Source organism: Orbicella faveolata, unplaced genomic scaffold (assembly GCF_042242905.1).
Source record: "Orbicella faveolata isolate gen_17 unplaced genomic scaffold, um_ofav_v1 contig_24, whole genome shotgun sequence".
Classification (NCBI taxonomy): domain Eukaryota; kingdom Metazoa; phylum Cnidaria; class Anthozoa; order Scleractinia; family Merulinidae; genus Orbicella; species Orbicella faveolata.
In genome coordinates, this window is record NW_028301552.1 from 12,994,587 (window position 1) to 13,012,390 (window position 17,804).

At 38.1% G+C, this 17,804-nt stretch overlaps 2 protein-coding genes across 2 annotated transcripts in view; one reads left to right on the forward strand and one right to left on the reverse strand.

Annotated features, from left to right (window-relative positions):
- The window catches only part of LOC110052438 (phosphatidylinositol phosphatase PTPRQ-like), a 57,798-nt gene extending 47,795 nt beyond the window's left edge, over positions 1 to 10,003 (reverse strand). The window contains exons 1-11 of the mRNA XM_020758572.2: positions 9,988 to 10,003; positions 8,249 to 8,926; positions 7,584 to 7,705; positions 7,303 to 7,373; positions 6,745 to 6,890; positions 5,344 to 5,649; positions 4,725 to 5,030; positions 3,187 to 3,495; positions 2,183 to 2,491; positions 1,681 to 1,980; positions 623 to 919 (exon numbers count right to left, since the gene is read on the reverse strand). Coding sequence (XP_020614231.2) covers positions 623 to 919; positions 1,681 to 1,980; positions 2,183 to 2,491; positions 3,187 to 3,495; positions 4,725 to 5,030; positions 5,344 to 5,649; positions 6,745 to 6,890; positions 7,303 to 7,373; positions 7,584 to 7,705; positions 8,249 to 8,926; positions 9,988 to 10,003 — 2,860 coding nt within the window. The remainder of the gene's footprint in view (positions 1 to 622; positions 920 to 1,680; positions 1,981 to 2,182; positions 2,492 to 3,186; positions 3,496 to 4,724; positions 5,031 to 5,343; positions 5,650 to 6,744; positions 6,891 to 7,302; positions 7,374 to 7,583; positions 7,706 to 8,248; positions 8,927 to 9,987) is intronic.
- Positions 10,004 to 13,860: 3,857 nt separating this feature from the next.
- On the forward strand, positions 13,861 to 17,569 carry LOC149110451 (dynein light chain roadblock-type 2-like). The gene is made up of 2 exons (XM_089291952.1): positions 13,861 to 14,090; positions 16,531 to 17,569. Exon 2 carries the CDS (start codon positions 16,535 to 16,537, stop codon positions 16,838 to 16,840), a length of 306 nt encoding a protein of 101 aa, XP_089148078.1. The 5' UTR covers positions 13,861 to 14,090; positions 16,531 to 16,534; the 3' UTR covers positions 16,841 to 17,569.
- Positions 17,570 to 17,804: the final 235 nt, after the last annotated feature.

Here is a 17,804-nt window from a genome sequence, read left to right on the forward strand (position 1 = left end):
AAGTCCATCACGTCAACCTGACACTTACGCTTTAGGCTTTATATTCTTTCAAACACTTTCACTTTCAGACACTCAAATATTTTATCTGTTTTTGTCATTTAATCATAATTAATTATGCATGTTTCGCCTAGTTGTTATAAAGTCCTAACGGTTTTTCAAATATTCTGTAACTGGCGATGATGTTAGTAACATCGAAACATGTCTTATAAATTAAAAAATGTCGTAATCTTCTTAAAAATTACGATTTGCTTTCTGCTGTCTCGACCTTTAATTTTCATTCAACAAAGATACTTAGTCTTTTAGGATAGCCTAACAATAAGTTAAAGCTAAAAGAGAAATAGGATTTTACATTGACTAATGGTTTTTATAAGTTGCTTTTGCCCTTTTCACATACTATTCGTTAATTTAAATAAGAAGCCGTAGGTACTTCCTAATGGTTTTATATTGTTTTCAAAGTGCACGGTAGGATAACTTAACTCTTTGTGACTACGCTCAAAAATTACGAAATACATGTAGTAAAGCAGCGCCACTTATTTATACGGTATGGCCCAAAAATTGATCGAAGTGACCTTAGGGTATCTCGTATTTTTATATGTTTGTCCCGATCAGAAAGTCTTCTCACCGTCTTCCTCTGTCATGTTGGACGCTTCAATGAATGGACCGTCTCCTTTAATTGTGAACGCCAAGACAGAAACGCTGTATCCGTAAAATTTAAGCAGAGGTGAAAATTCAAACTCATATTGGCCAGCCTCCGTCGTTTCATTCCTCACAAATTCGCCAGTATTGTTATCCCTCAAGAAGAGTCGATAGCCACGAATGACGCCATGACGACAGCAATCAGGAACTTGGGCCCATACTGCTCTCAAAGCGACGGAGCTTGTGTTGAACAGTGCAAGATCTGCTGGAGCCTGGGAAGGAACTAGAAGAGAATGAATTGATGAAACGTTCAAAGGTCATTTTATTATAAATCTTACATAATGCGGTAAAAAAAATTCACATCGTTGAACTGCTCCAAAAAAACGATTTCTTGAGAGATCGCAATCAATTCCTATTGCAACTGCAAAAACAGAGCTTTAAATTGTGGCATGGGAGGTTAATGATTAAAATTAATACTGTTCATTACAAATTTGAAAAAAAATCTTACCACATATTGCAATCTACAGCGTCATGCATATGCCTAGAGAAGTATTATGTAGTAAAAAAACAAACAAAACAAAAAGACATGTGCATAAAAATATATCGTAATTAGGTATTATTTGTTGTTAGTATACTACGCTTGTGAATTAATAATGCTAATAGGACTGAGTGGAGTCCAATTCGGTCTGTAATCATACGAGTGATTAACAAAATCGGACGACCGCGAAGCGGGAGTCCGATTTGTTAATCACTAGTATAATTACAGACTGAATTGGACGACACACAGAATTGACGACACTCAAATTGGAGAAACGAACAAACCATCGATTGAGTGCTGAACGATTTTAAAACGCCGTTATGAATGCTGAAAAAACCAGCAGTTTACTCAACAAAGTGCACCGCAACAGCGCGCGCAAAATGACGCGTATTGTCCAATTACAAACATGACGCGTATACACTGTTCAATTAGTGCTCAAATCGGGCTGCTGATAGCCAATCACGTTCGAGAATTTTGTTATAGTTTTCATTAAAAAGGAAACTCACTGTCTTCATCCGTTAACGTCGTGACAGCGCCATCGGGACCTTCGCCAAAAAAGGAATATGCCCTGACGCGAACAGTGTAACTTGTGAACTTTTGCAGCCCAGTTGCATCCGTGGTGTTTACATGAAGTGGAAATGTGCCGTTTGCAACGATGATGCCAGGGAATCCAGTCTCTTCCAAAAATACGCGATATCCCACCACTTCGCCATGGTGATAGGCATCTGGAACCTCGCCCCAGGCTACGCGGAGGCTCGTGGAACTCGTGTTAGACATCTCTATAGGCACAGGAGGGTGAAGAGGCGCTGGAAGAAATAAGGAAGTTGTCACAGGCACCTCATGGAGATAGATTTTGAGTTTATAGAAACCTGGCTCAGGTCCCCTCGGGACATACCCACCGACTGACAAACCGACAAAGGGAAAGAGATATTTTGACTGGTCGAGGGACATTATTGAAAGTCGAACACTAAATGTATGCATTAACACGAAGTAACTAGTGATACAAACCTGTGCCCAAAGTACGCACATAGACGTCTTCACTGATCACTCCGTGTCCTATTCTCGTCTTCCCAGCAATAGAAATCTTGTAAAACCTGTAGATATCCAATCCAGTGATATATTCTTGCCTGGCATTTCCATCTTGTACTTCATATTGTAGTACAGGTGCAGAGCTGCTGTTTGCCATTTGGTAGAATATTATGAATCCCGTCAAGATGCCAAGTACGTCACGGACTTTATTCTCAAAATCCCATGACAGCCCTATGCTGGTGGTTTGTAGATCAAAAGCTCTTAAATTGCTTGGAGCCACTACTGGAACTAAAGCAAAACGGAAAAGAGATATTCCAAACAATACCTCTCAGGCAACCTAGAAACCGGACTGTTTGGTTTGAATACGCCAGTTAATTCTACGTGTATGTCCTACATTGACCTAAGTATTGTGAACTTTGCAATATTGTTTCATTTATGGTTTTCCACTGATACACAATTCCATACCTAGAACGATCTAAATTAGAGTGACCGTATCCAAAATTTGCATAAAGCCCTGGCCAAACGGAGTAGCAAGTAGACGCAAGTTCTCAACTCGCGTCTACTTGCGACTCTGTTTGGCCAGGCCTTAGCACTTGCGTTGACTTGCGATGACTTCCGCTCACTTTGGTCGAGATCAAATCCGCACGCAAGTCGACGCAAATTTTTCACCTTTTGGCCACCCAACCCAAGTCAATCAAGTTGAGTGACGTCCATTAACCTATTATTAGCCACTGAAATACAAGATATGTCTGCCTTGAAATGGGTTTTTTTGCGACCTGCGTGTACTCGCGAGGAAACTTGCTAGTCCGTTTGGCCAGCCAACGCAAGTCTCTACGCAAGTTCAACTTGTGGCTACCTGCGACTACTTGCGAGTCCGTTTGACCAGGGCTTAAGAACGGCGATAAAGAAAAGAGAACTCTTATTCATAATGTACTGATACTTTTATCTAGAGATTCCTCGTAACGACATAGTGAGTGTCATACCCCATTCATCAGTCATGCCAGAGATTTCTGGACTCAATGGCCCGGGTCCTTTTATTGTAACAGCCTTGATGCGAACTCCATACATCCAGTAGATCTCTAAGTTGGTGAAATCCAGTCTTCTGTCTTCTTCCGCGAGAACAGTCACATTGTGCATTAGGTCCGTGCTCCCACCTTCCACGTCACGAAAATGCACTTCATATGACACGAGGGGTCCGTGCACGAAACAGATTTTCACTTTGTCCCATTCGACTTTTACGCTATGATTACTCGTTTTGATGATCCTAATGTTTTCTGGACTACGACTAGGAACTGAGGAGGAATGGTAGAAAAAAGCATGAGTTGGAAACATCTTGACACTCTTGAACGTCATTTTGCCTACTACAAAGCTTCCGATTCCTATGGTATCTTTTTTGTGCCTTTCAGCAGAATGTCAGGCAAGTTAATGAAGCCATGGCTCAGATTTTGTCGAGACGTAGTCGGGCCAAAATACCGTGGGGCGAGCAAACCAGCCTGATTTGTCGATTTGGTAAGATACTACAGAACTGGTTGCTCCCCATCAGTTTGCGTTTGCAAATTACATTACAACATATTCCATTTTGTAAAACTGTCTATTTAGCCTGGTTTTCACTAACGACACAAGCACAAGCGCAAGCAAAAGTGCGAACAGAACAATTCTTATTTAACAATGAAAACGAGCTCAAGGATTGTCCTTTTTCTTGTGCTTGCGCTTATGCTTGCGTTTACGCTGCAACAAGTGAAAAAGAAATACCGCTCAGGCATAACACAAGCACAAGGATATTTACCACACCTGGTTAGGTTTGGCCAATGAAAACACTGGATGCAAATTACCTTGCGCCTAAACAGTTTTCCAAAATGGCGGAAGGTTCGAATGATTTTGCTTGTGCTTGTGTTTGCGTCGAATTTCGTTTTTACTTGGGTCATCCCTATTGCTTGCGTTTCTGCTTGCGCTTGTGTTTGCGCTTGTGCTTGCGTCGGTGGTGAAAACCAGGCGTTATTAGTAAAATTTGTATCCGTTCTGTTTGAAGTCAAGACTCATTCATCAAATTGCTTTGTTCAGCTCATTAATAAGTCGTTGTTTATGATGCGTTAACTGTTTGCATAGGTTAAGGGGCAATTGCTGTAAGTTTAAGGGACATTATCGCGGCAATTTTGATACACAGGTTTGGTCAAAACAATGCAAAGCTTATGTACTTTCGCTAATACACGAACTAAAAACACCAAGATGAAGATATGAAGTGAATTGCTCTAACGAAAGCAAACTTTTATCAGATTTTAGAGATTTTTTCCAAGACATACCGACAAACGTTTTAACTTGACAACGTTGTCCATTTTTCCTTCGTTACGTACACTACACTCTTTTAACAGCTTCAGCGCAGTCATTTACCAATTTTTTAAACCACCAGAACCTTCTATTCAAGCTTCCGTCAATGAAAATATGTTTGTAGGTTTCACTCAAAGGGGTATGCTTATCTAAGATAATGCCCTTTCAAAGCATTTATTTTAAGTTAAAACGTTACCTGAATCGTTGGTTCTTATTCTAACTTCAGAAGCGGTGCCATGTCCTCGTCTTGTTACTCCACTTATTTTGACAACATAAACTACCCAAGCTTTTAAACCAGTCACTAAAAATGTCGACACGTTAAGTGCTACGTCATGAGGAGTCACGTGGAACCCAGTGCAAGGTTGTCCCTGTCCGTGTACTCGGAATCCAAGAGGAATTCCGTTCCATTTCTCGTTTGGAATGCTAGTTTCGTTCCATCGCACAAACACAGCTGTTGTGTTAATGCTATAGTCTTCTAAGATAACCGGGCCTGTGGAAGGTACTAAAGAAAAGACATGGACTTTCTGAGTTATTGGAGTGAGGAAAGGGAGCAGGGATAGCAAGGGAGTTAGTAAATACATTTTGTTGTTGTTGTTGTTGTTGTTGTTAATCGGACAATGCCGAAGGCAAGTCCACTTTGGCAAAAAGGTCAAATTGCGCAGTTGAGAAATCTGTAAGTTTGTCAGGTATTCAGTCAGTCATCTAGCTAGATAGTTGATCGGTTGGTCGATCTGTAAATGGCTTGGTTGGTTGATTGGCTGGTCGAATATAGAAACGTAAAAAGTAAACGAAGGAATGGTAAAACGTTAACTTGCCATCTTCCTTTGTTTCAACAATAACAGTTGGTCCTATTAATCCGGCAGCTTGAAATGAATACGGCATAGTGCGAACGGAATAGTTTTTATACGGCTTTAATCCTGTGATTTTGTAACTACGGTCCCAGCCTCCTCGGATGCCATTCGCTTTCCACGTGTCGTCGATGTCGGTTAGTCTGTGCAACACAGTATATCCCATTAAGTGGCGGTGATGAGATAAATCTTTCACGTGGTTGAACTTGATATCCAGATGCTTGCTTTCCGCCCCAGTAACATTTGTAATGATATCGAGTCCCTCGCAGAAAACTAAAGTATATATAGAGATAGGTACCACAATCAATGTTTTACTCGTACGTATACCTCTGGTCTACCACGTGCAAGAACGCACAGTAATGGTGCAGTGCGCTAAAAGTAGACAGGGAGCCATCTAGTTAGAACAAATTATGGCGAAATTGACATTTATTTTGAATTGCCACTGAAATTACTAGGAACAATTTAAACGAGAACTAACCTATCTTGCTTTTCAGTCCCTTAAATCGATATTTGTTTATTTGTTTATTTGTTTATTTGTTTATTTGTTTATTTGTTTATTTGTTTATTTGTTTATTTGTTTATTTGTTTATTTGTTTATTTGTTTATTTGTTTATTTGTTTGTTTGTTTGTTTGTTTGTTTGTTTGTTTGTTTGTTTGTTTATTTGTTTATTTGTTTATTTGTTTATTTGTTTATTTGTTTATTTGTTTATTTGTTTATTTGTTTATTTGTTTATTTGTTTATTTGTTTATTTGTTTATTTGTTTATTTGTTTATTTGTTTATTTGTTTATTTGTTTATTTGTTTATTTGTTTATTTGTTTATTTGTTTATTTGTTTATTTGTTTATTTGTTTATTTGTTTATTTGTTTATTTGTTTATTTGTTTATTTGTTTATTTGTTTATTTGTTTGTTTATTTATTTATTTATTTATTTATTCCGAGAATATGACAACAAAGCGTTCGCTGTATAAAGCATAATTGGAAGAGAAGGGGACTGAACACCTTGAGTGCCTGATTATTATGTACTCTGTTTGCCACAGTGTGTAGTAGAAAACTCCAAAATCCATAAGCATTTTCACTTAAACTGTAGACGTATACAATGCGGTTAACTTCGCTGAGGTTAACGAAATTTGATACGGCGTATGATTGGCTTGGACTAAAATTTCAGTGTCAAAAATCCTTTCACAACGTAAAATTTTAAACGTGTTATAGTGTTTTCTCTTTTTCCAGTTCACAACAGATTTTTTTTTTTTTTTTTTAGTATTTTTTTTTACATACAAAACGTAACCTAGAGTGCAAAGTAGACCATCTTTCTTTCAACATATCCATGCGCAGTTTTCGATTTTCTTCTGAACAGTAATTTTACTCACAGCCATCATCTGCGGCGCAGTCTGTAATGCTTGCATTGGATCCTAAAAACTTTCCGCTTTCCACACTTTCTTGTAAAATGATGCTGTCTCTCCAGGAAGTCCTCTCCACAAATTTTAAGTTAACATGCAGATTGACGCAACCAGAACTGGAAATTCAAATCATGCGATTATTAACAGTTATTTGGCTACAAAGGCGAAGTGAATGTCGGGCGACTATTCCACGCTACGAATTCCAGAAGAATATTCACCCAAATTCACTGGTTGAATTATTGCTCTAGTATGATTTGCAAGAGGTAAATATCAAGTTCTTCATAAAACGAGCTAAAACAGGGGAAAATGTAGGTGAAAAAACACGTGCAAGTATCAGACGCCTACACAATGCACATACAATTGGGAATAAATTTATGAACCAGTAATGCGTCTACAGTTGTAGGAATTAGTTCTTAATTTCTTACTGTGAGATTGTTTTAGGTTTGTTTCATTTCTTTTATTCAAACTTTAACATTTTCAATTATACCATCTCGACTACCAGTAACAAAATGTCAACGTGGTACTTACTTAGAGTCCTCAGTAAATTGTTGAACTTCTGTATCACCCAGTCGACTGTTGTTTTTGTAAAGTTTTGCAATCTGAAAAAAAGAAGGAGTTCATGACAAATATTTATTTGCGAGTGATTGGTCTAAGGTATCTCTAACTCCCCTATCAAAAAAACTATTCTCTTCACTTCACTTCCCATATTTCTTCAGTCATCTACCGCAGGAAAACCTTCATCATCTCATCTTTACGACTGGCGGCTAGGTGGCATCTGTACAACTGACTGCCAGCTGTATTTACGTTACCTGGTCTATGAACTCTTCTTTTAAGTTTTGAAACTCGTTTGAGCCAGTATTACTGAAGGCCGGATACCACTGTTTGTTCCAAAGAGTTATCGTCAGTGAAAGGTTTGTACTTCCTCCAAAATCTGCAAAGAATTGGTAGCAAAGAGAATTAATTATTGGTGTGTCTGTTCCCTGACTCAGAAGTTCGGTTTTGAACACTTCAATGGATGGACAATGCTATTTGCAAAATTGTGTCTTTGATTTAGAGGTAAGTACCTCTAAGTCAAAGATCTTGATCCAGTCACTGTGCAAAAAGCCAGACGCACCGGGCCGAACTCACCCGATTACAGACCGGCGCACGTCACGTATACAGAGATATTCTGAGGTATCAAGGATGCATGGCACGAATTACACGTGAAATTTTCCATAAGAATCCAGCCTTTGTTTTCGTAATCGACTTGGACAATTGACCTGCTGATCCTTGAACACTCCAGGTGTCCATTATGTACTTTAGGATTCCATGGCATCACGATTGCACATTTGAAGCCAGGATACTCTAAGATACTTTTGCTTTGTGCAGTGAATCATCACAACGTTTCATTCTCTTAACCACCTTTTGAATTACTGAATTTGTCAGAAAAAATATACATCACCATGAGTTAAAAGTTATTGACAGCTTTCCCTACCTGTGATGTAGGTCCATGGCTCAATGAAGGGCTGTTTGACCTGAAACCATATCGCTAAATTGTCGATGTGAACTGATGGAAAAGCGACGCGTCCAAGGCTGTAAGTTCGCTCAGTAGGAAGGGGTGTGGCTATAGGGCCGCATGCCCCGTCACCGCCAGGTTGTGTATTATGTTCGATATAGAGTCCCAGCTCGCCACTACTCTTCCACGTTAGATGGAGGTAGGTCCAAGAGCTTTTCACGAGTCCAACATATCTGAAGCAATAATTTGTGCTGCCGAATACAGTTACGTTCAACTTTCCTCCTTTAGTCTCATTATAGTAGATTGTTACACCTTGTCTCAATTCCGTACCCTCGCTGTTGCCGAAAAACATTTGTGTCTTATTGATGCTTTTACTCCACCTTGGCCTGCATTTGATAAACATGCTAATTGAGAGGCCAGTTGCACAGCTTGACGGATCGAACAGGCAAGACGAACCATTCACTTGTATTAGGTCTAGCGATGAGTTATGCGATGTGCCTTGAAGATGAACACTATTCCCAGTTGGTGAGGGAATGGTTATCGGAGATCCGTGCAAAGTTATTTTTGTACCTGTCCTTTTATCACCAATTTCTGACACCGGAGATTGTTCAAAATCCCAGTAGTGGTCGGCGCTGTCATAAAGACTGCTTATATCTCCTATTTTGCCAAAAGAGAATATAAAATTAAATGAGACCCGCTATGATATGACTGTATCTTGCTCATTTACAAATTCAGTCAATTGATTACTTACTAACTCATACACCCAAATGCAAGCGAAGTCACTTAAAACAACGACAAGACAAGCTCATTTTCCGTCTATTTTTTAAAAAGAAATTCAGCTAGTTGTTAGAGAAGGTAGATCATTTATGATTTTCTTTAAGTCCGTCTTTCCCCAGAAGTGCGAATTAAAACTCAGTCTAGTTTTATGGATCAGAGAGCAATATTTTCCATTCTTACTTTTCTAGAACCCTCAATGCTCAACCCTGAAAAAATCTTAAGAACAGAGACGTTAGCTCGCTCACGTTGTGTAGTTGTGTAGTTGTTTTGCAATAAGTAAGAACGTCGCACAACTGGTTTTATTGAGGAAAACTATTTTTATCAAGAAAGACTGGATGCTAGAGAAAGATGTCATCGAATGGCCCACGACGGTAGTCGCCTTCAAGTTACTTAGCAACAAAAATCCCAGATTATGATTACGAAATCGCTGGTACCAGTAACACTTGAATGAATAAACAAAAAACATTATCAGAGCCACGGTTAACTGTCTCGACCAAAAAAACATCAAGTTTAAGCTGAATTTAAGCTTTCGACATATTAGACTGAATATCACAACAAAGTAGAAGGAGGCATGGTTTCATAATACACTTTGGTTAAAGAGAAGTCAAGTATCTCAAAGTGAAGCCCTCAAAATTCTTCGGTTCTGCTCACAATGTGTCATGCTGTTTTTGTACGATTATTCATTCTAAATATTTATGCTCTGATATCACGTTCAGACAGGAAGCAGATTTGACAACGGAACTCACAATAAAAAGTAATAATAATTAAATATGTTTAATTTTCGTACCTGATGTGTTCGACGAAAAAAATAACAAAACGTTCTGAAAAGAGAGAAAAAAAAGAAGATTTTCATTCTGTAACATTTTATGATAAGTTTAATTAATTATATTCAGCTACATAACTGTTCCACAGGCAGACAATCAAGCATTTATGTTCCTTACCAAAACAGTTATCCATATTCTTTTCTCGTGGAGCATGATTCGATATGTAGCTCAGTTTAATCGACGATCCGCTTGAGTCTGTCACTGTGTTTCAGTATCCTTGAAACTTCTTAGGGAAGCAACACGAGGAACATCACTTTCATTTCACTCAGTCTTTCAGCGTCAAAATTTGTCTGTTGACACTTAAATCTGAATGTTAATGTGAGAATTAGACCGCTCTCTGTTAATGTCCTCCATATACCGTTTTCGCCAGTACATCAGCAAAATCGATCATTAATTTGTGCCATGTTAAGAGATTGGCGTAAAATTAGTATTGACTAGGAAGGTGTATGATTCTGGAAAAAAATATTTAAGTCCCTTGACAAAAAAAGTTAATCAATTAACCTCTGTCTGAAGACCTGCTATGAAGACAGGTGTAAAGCTTTCAGCCCAGTGGTGATAGATTTGGGGCTTCTCCTAGCCTTTTCATGCCAATTACACAGGCTGGGATCACGAGAAACAAGGGTTTGATCAGTAGAAGGAAAATGCAGGAGCCCTAATTATCACACGACTTAGATGGCCTAGAGGGACAACAATTAAGATTGGCCAATCAGAATGCTTTATTTCCGATCCAATATTTTTTAAGTATAATCGTATCCATAACAAAAATTTCGATCCTGATTGGTTCTTAGCGCGCCTATTTATCACGTCATTGGTGACGGATCAGGTGGGTGTCAGGTTACCGGTATTCAATAACGACTTTTTGCAAATTACACATCGATCACGTGCGCCTTAATTAACGGCTTCCTGCTAAAAGCTCCCCACAGGAACATTTTTTTTTCTTAATTTCTGTAGGGAACGTGGAAAACACTACTGCCTTTTTAGCTCAAAGAAGTCCCTTAAAGACTTTACAAATCTCAAATTGTTTTTCTTGATGCGATAAATTAGTAATTGGACCTTGTGTCGTACAATTCAGAGACTAATCGTGCTCGTAATTTCAAATGGGCCTCGTGCTGTGTGCTCCTCCGATTTGGAATTACTTCCCACGATTACTCTCTGAATTGTACTCCACACCACACGGTCCGCTTACTGTTACTAATCACTGAAGACACCACTCAGCACTTTTCATTCTGTTTCTCCTGGAAACGATTTTCCATTCTTTTTTCTTTTTATGTGGCTTTTGATTTAAATATTAAAAGTGGTGAAGGAGATTAAATAACGTGTGCGTTCCGCAACAGTTAAGCACCATCATGTCATATATACCCGGGAGATACTCCCACAAAAATTGGGTCGGGAAGTGTACCCCACTTCCCAAGACCCTCACCCAATTTATCACCAAAATCAGCTATTTTTCTACTCCAACTATAACCTGACCAATAATTCGACACCCTATTAATATCATGACCGTTGTTGGCACAGTTGCCCTAAACATAATTTATGAAAGGTCTTGTTGATGGTCTTATCGATTATGATGAAAGAGTAACTTCTTCCAAAAAAACATTCTTTAATTCAAGACTAGAGTGCGAAAGCCATACCGTCTTTATGACCAAAATGGCTGAAAAACCATGCATACCCTTGCCACATGTACCTATATAGCGCATATAAGGGAGTACCTTCCGGGCATGTGTGTTTGTGTGTGTGAGTGAAAGCCGCGACATGTGATTAAGAGCATTGAACCCTATCACAGCTTGGGCTAAGAATATTATCATAATCTCTTGCTATGGTGTAACTGTACGGCTCAGTCGGGGCACCAAAGGGATAGTTTCGGTAAATTTTCCGTTCCGAAAGCACTTTAATCCCCTCCGATTCTCTTTGGAGAATTGTCACCTTCAACTTTCGTGACATGAAAAGTTTAATTAATGCCTGTTTTATCCGGATTCATAAAAAATAGTTGTCTTGAGGGTCAGCTATGATTTTTGGAAAGGTAATAAGACTTAAGGTTTTCTGGAAATAGCAATAAATAGCCCTGACAAATTCGAAATCACTCAAGTTCCCCTGGAATGACCAAACAGATCAAGATTAAAAAAAACGCAGCCTAAAATTAACCTGCAGAGCGTTAAAAACACGCGAGATAACCTAAAATAGCGTTTTGAAGCATTTGAAAGAAAACCACCGTTGGTTGCCCTTGGTTCAGTATCGCAGAACTGAGAACATTTAAGTATCCTAATAATTTGTGTTCTCTTCTTCACAACATGTTTGTAAGGAATAACTTTACTCCTGTTTTTTTTTTTTCGTCGCGGTTGCCTTGATAACTACCGCAGCTCTTGTTTATTCACAAAGTCGGGCGAGTCTCACTAGCTAAGCTAGCTTGGAAACGAACTGGGAGGATATTGGTCTTCGGTCTCTTTTGAAAGGGGAGCTCGTTACCTCCATGACCGTGGACATATACGGCCCTCCCGTTTGCTAACCACGGTACTAGTAAATTCAGATACAGATACTGGCCTTGAATTTTAATTCATTTCAAAATGAACAGTACAGCAAAACAGTACGATTGTAAGAAAATTTGTTTTTAAACAGGGTTTGTAACTGAATGGATGTTCTTTCTTGCCAGCAGAAGTTTTCCATAAACACTGTAGGACTGGACGTCAAAGGCAACGTGACTGACATAAACCTTAATTAAGAGTTTTCGTCGGTAAAGGCCGTGTACTTTCCGTGTAGAACGGCAGATTTAATGGGCTTCTACCGCAGAAACTATGAAATATAATGGGCAACGCTTTCCAGGAAACTGGAATGTCACCAATTAACTCAGCTACCTAAAGATTGATACGCCGGAATATGTATAATTGAAAGGCCGGCTCTTAAATGTACAACAAAAGTGACTGAATGAGGAAAGAGTAGCAAAAAGACTCAACAACAGACCCAAAAATGTACACAATTTCGTTCGGAAAGTGAAAAAAAAAAAGTTTCCTATATTAGCGCTTGAGTAACGTTTGTTACCTTACATTAGGGCCTTTTCCTCTGATAATCCTGTGAGCTTGATGGTTTTTGAGTGAAAAATTGTAGTAACATGTCGATCTTGATGATGACAGCCGCTTAGTCAAGTAAACTCTTCTTTGTTTCGTTAATTTGACTTACACACGACGATTGATTTTTAGCAACGCTATTACTTTGGATAATCTGGTAAAACCTTCGTCGTTCATTTTCACAGTTTTTCAGGATATAGACGGTTGTAGAAGGGATCGTGCAAAGATACTTCTGAAGGAAACTCTGTCTTGCTCGCTTTCCTCGTATGTTTCATTCAGCTCAAACGGGGGCGCCAAACATTTTTCTGCCTTTTCATACACCAATTCGTTTACATCAAACTGAAATGTCCACACCGTCCAGACGATTCTCAATTTAATAAAATCGCCCTTGTTAGATATGAAATGATTATACCAACTTCGGTGCTACAAGCCAAGCATCTTAATGCAATAATTGTTAAATAACGCTCCTTCCGTTTGCTAAAAGCGTGAATTTTCTAAATTGGCGTGCTCGAATTTCAATAGTTGTTACTTCGGTCAATGTCCTTAGGTAGACTAAAGGTGACAAAATCTGCCGATATGCGACTCTCATGCAAGCAGTAATGGATGTTTATTACAATTTTCCATTGTCTCTCATACTCGCGATAAATTTTATACCAAGGTCACCTTTTATGGTCGCCATGGTCGCAGCTAAACTGAATGAATTTGTTCGGTCAAGATTTACATTTTTAATTAAGCGATTTCTTCAATTATTGTAAATCGATAAATTAAGTTAAAAATAGCTAAAAATAGTAGCCTGAAGGCATATTTTGTTTTGAATTTGCTCTGTGAAAGCAATAGTGAATATTATTTTAACCAGTCTCTCATAATGGTCTAGTGAGCACAGTTGCTATGGCAACCGTGAAAAGCAACCTTTGTACTCTACAAAGGCATAGCTACTTATCATCACCATATTGTGAAAGGTCTTGATTTTGCTGCATCACAATACAACACTGACCCGGCAATATCTACGTCAGTGTGTTTATAACCAAAAAACGACCGTGTATGTTTCATCATTTATCACATGATAGTTCAGTAACTTCTTTCCTGCTGAAAGATTATCCAGTTTGAAGCCAATTGAATTGAATTGAAGTCTGATTTGAGGCCTAGCAGTAATTGTATAAGGTAAGAAATACAGACAGCTTAATTTACCGATTCCCGCTGAGTCAAAAGCATGATGACTTAAGTAATTTACTTTCCTATATGACAATAGGTTTCTTAGACGCCTTTTTACAGGTTACTAAATTTGTCGAACCATACAACATAACAGCTATATGTTTTTCTAGCATATTCTTCAGAAATAAGAACGAACGCAGCTAATATTACGTGTTTAGGCTTCAAGCGCAAACCGGCTTAATTACATAACTTGATCAAAAAGACCCACGCGTAATCGACTACACCGTGGAACAGCAGTTTACACAGAGTATTTAGAAAAACACCACTTTTTAAAACTAAACTTTTCCTTTCGTGGTCGACATTTAGCAGTTGTATTTTGAGAATTAAATTGTGTTTTCTATAAAATCCCGGGAAAAATAAGAACTTAATTTATTTACATATTTAACTTCAGGTGTAATTGTGGAATTAATGATTGAATAGTTCGATAGCACCTTATTGTTATTCAGAACGATTGTTTTCTGTTTCTAAGAGTTCTTTTGTTTATGTGCGTTTTGATTTTCACAGCTGAAAAACTTCCAATTCCTTTATTTGATGCATCACCATTGGACATAATCTTTGATCTTCTTTTGCTTTAGAAAAACAGCCCAATTTTTTGAAACCTTTGTTTTAAATTCCTGACATGAAAACACTAACCATCTTACGTCTAATTCAACTCACTTATATGTCTTTGTATTTTTCCCTTTGTTGCTAGACGATCAGTTATTACTTTTCCTGTTGCACACATGCCACTAAACAGGCATTTTAAGCTGTTGCAGCCATAACGGCAAGGTGGCAACCATAGTCCGGGTGCCCGTGACCCACTATGGCCGTCCCCTTTACTTGGAGAGCTGGCAAATTTTAACTTTACTAGAATTATTCCTTGGACCTTGGTAGTTAATGCTAGGGTGGCAGTGGAAACTCTGGAGCGGGCAGTTTTCGGCAACGCTAATGTGGGCACTACACCACTAGTTGTATAGCGACTATGCTAAGAATCAAACATATTTTATTAAGTAAATACTTTTGAGGATACGTGGGTAGGGGCACAATGAACGACCCTTCACGTTTACGAACGAGAAAAGTACAGGTTAAATAATTACTAAATGGGTGCAGTGACCATCTAGCAGAGAAAACTTTTATTTTTCCCTGAGATAGACCTAGAAAATTTATAAGCTTGTTTTTACGTTTACAGACGCGACCTCCCAATGCTACAGGCAACTTAAGTTTCAACATAATTATATTTTTATTTTATTTTGGATGTAAGCCTTGTATCTTCTGTCTGAATTGTGATATTTTTCTCAATAGTTTTTAATTGATAAGTGAAGGGAACTTTATACAAAAATAAGAACAAATGTAAAATATATAAATGCCCTCTCCAAAAAGACGTTTAAGATTGCGTGAATAGATAAATGTACTCGGTCGTATTGACTTTCTCCGTTTTTGTGAATTTTATGACGTGATAATCTGATCACGCGACTTATTATAAACATCATCATGTTATCCGTGGCATGAGTTCAATCTTGGGAAAATTATGTATTATTAGACAAAATCTTTTGATGGCTATAGGTCATAAACTTTTTTCACTCCTCGTCCCAGATTGTTGTGAAAATCACGTTAAAAAACACATAGACACTTAGGTGTACTTTCAGATGCTGTAAATAAAATTACCACGGCCCACTTGCCTAGCTCCACTGCCACCCCATTATTATTCCCTAAGGTCTAAAGAACATTGCTGGGTGAGCCAAAGTCCGCCAGCTCGTCGAGTAAACGAAACAATTTTTTTAACCCTGTTTCCCAGCGTGGGCACTCTGACCTACCAGTGCTGAGTTTGTTTTTGTTCAAAAGACTAATATCGGCGGGGTAAATTTCAAGGTGAAGAGAAAACCGTCTTACTCTAGAAATTTACTTTTCAATACTTAGTGGGCTTATCTTTTTGTTAGGCATTTTATTTCGCGTACGAAAACCTCAGGTGTTCAGAAATGTGCACCGTGAAAAAACTGTCCAAATCAAAACTGAAGATGACGATATATATGAAAATAATCAAGCTAAGCATACTGATATTCAAAAGTATTGTGAAATGAATATACTTCAACAACAGGAAATGTCTTCTGTAAAAAGGTAACCAATGTAACTAAAGCACAAACTCAAACTGCGACTTATTCACGTTGTGGTTTATATAATTTTTCCTTATGCCAAGGCATTTGTGGTTACGAGTCCCATAAAATTTTCAAACCAGCCCTAAATTAGGTCTAACAAAGAATATGTTTGATTGAATAATTACCGGTTATAAACTAAGGTTTCAAAATCCCTGCTTTTCTTCAGTTGTTGCTGTATCTGTTGGCTTTTGCTACTTTGTTTTCGGCTTACAGTTGCTTTTCGAATCAACTATTTATTTCTTAACATTACTTTACAGAAGCATGTCTTCCCAAGTTTCTTCCCAAGTTGAAGCCGCCTTGAAGCGTATACAAAGCCACAAAGGGGTGGTTGGGACCATAGTGGTGAACTCCGAGGGGATCCCTTTAAGAACGGACCTGGACAACTCCAACACACTCCTACATGCCTCCTTGTGCAAAGCACTAGTATCGATGGCCAACAACACAGTTCGTGATATTGACCCAGAAAATGAGCTGACCATTCTACGAGTGAAATCGAAGAAGAATGAACTGATTATCTCACCTTGGGATGATTACCTATTGATTGTTATTCAAAATAACAATGAGTGAATGACGGAGACAATATGATAGGTCCTTTGCATCCGGGGTCACGTGACCAACATTTTTATAAAGAAAAATTATATTATGGGCATAACTTAAAGAAAGTCAGAAATGGAAAAAAGCGTATCGAAACTAGCAAAATGGCTAAGTTTGAGGCCCCTGTCATTAAAGAATACGTTGATACAACAGTTTGAATTTTCGGACAATTTTGGGGATATCTGTGGAAAGTGTTGCTCGAAGCAACCTCTTGCTGTCCAACAACTTTTTCCGTACAAGTCTTCTTAATTTTTTAACAACTCAAATAGTCATAAAATCCCATTCTTTTAATTCTAGGGGCCTCAAACTTGGTCATTTTGCCTAATTCGACAGACTTTTTCTGGCTGCAAAGGGCCTATCAAATAGTTGTGTGCATGTCAAGTGCTCAGCGTGAGATATGGAAAAGATTGTCTTATTTATATGATACGCTTTCTGTTATTTTGATTACATACTGCAGCATCGCGAGATGAACTCCCTGAACTAATCGAAAATAAGACCAACAAGACATATACACATTTTGATACTCTTCACATAGGTTTGTAGAATAAAAGTTTTATAATAATGGCAAACATGTCTGTGATGAGGCGTATTCTGATGGGGGTTCAAACTTCGCAATAACAAAAATGGTTCACCCTCGAAATAATTTCAATCATTTGCGTTTTTTCCGAAACATTTTACAAATAAAATATTTTAACCCTTTTACATGAGCAATGAATTGTCTTAAGTATAACTTTACATGCAATGCAAAAGTTGAAGAAATTTTTTAAGCAGAAGTTTTGAAGTCTGGTAGCGTGTTAAGTAGTAAGCGCCCGCCTATGCTAAAATATTCTGACGAGAACGACTAAATGATGGTTGTAGTCAGGAAAACTAAGTTTGATTCAATCAAGGTTCACTAGAACGAATAGATGTCTGTATGGGACTTTAATCATCATCTAAT

Bases quoted from the DNA above. Each gene is read 5' to 3' on its own strand.
- LOC149110451 (XM_089291952.1), top strand. From the start codon at position 16,535: ATGTCTTCCCAAGTTTCTTCCCAAGTTGAAGCCGCCTTGAAGCGTATA.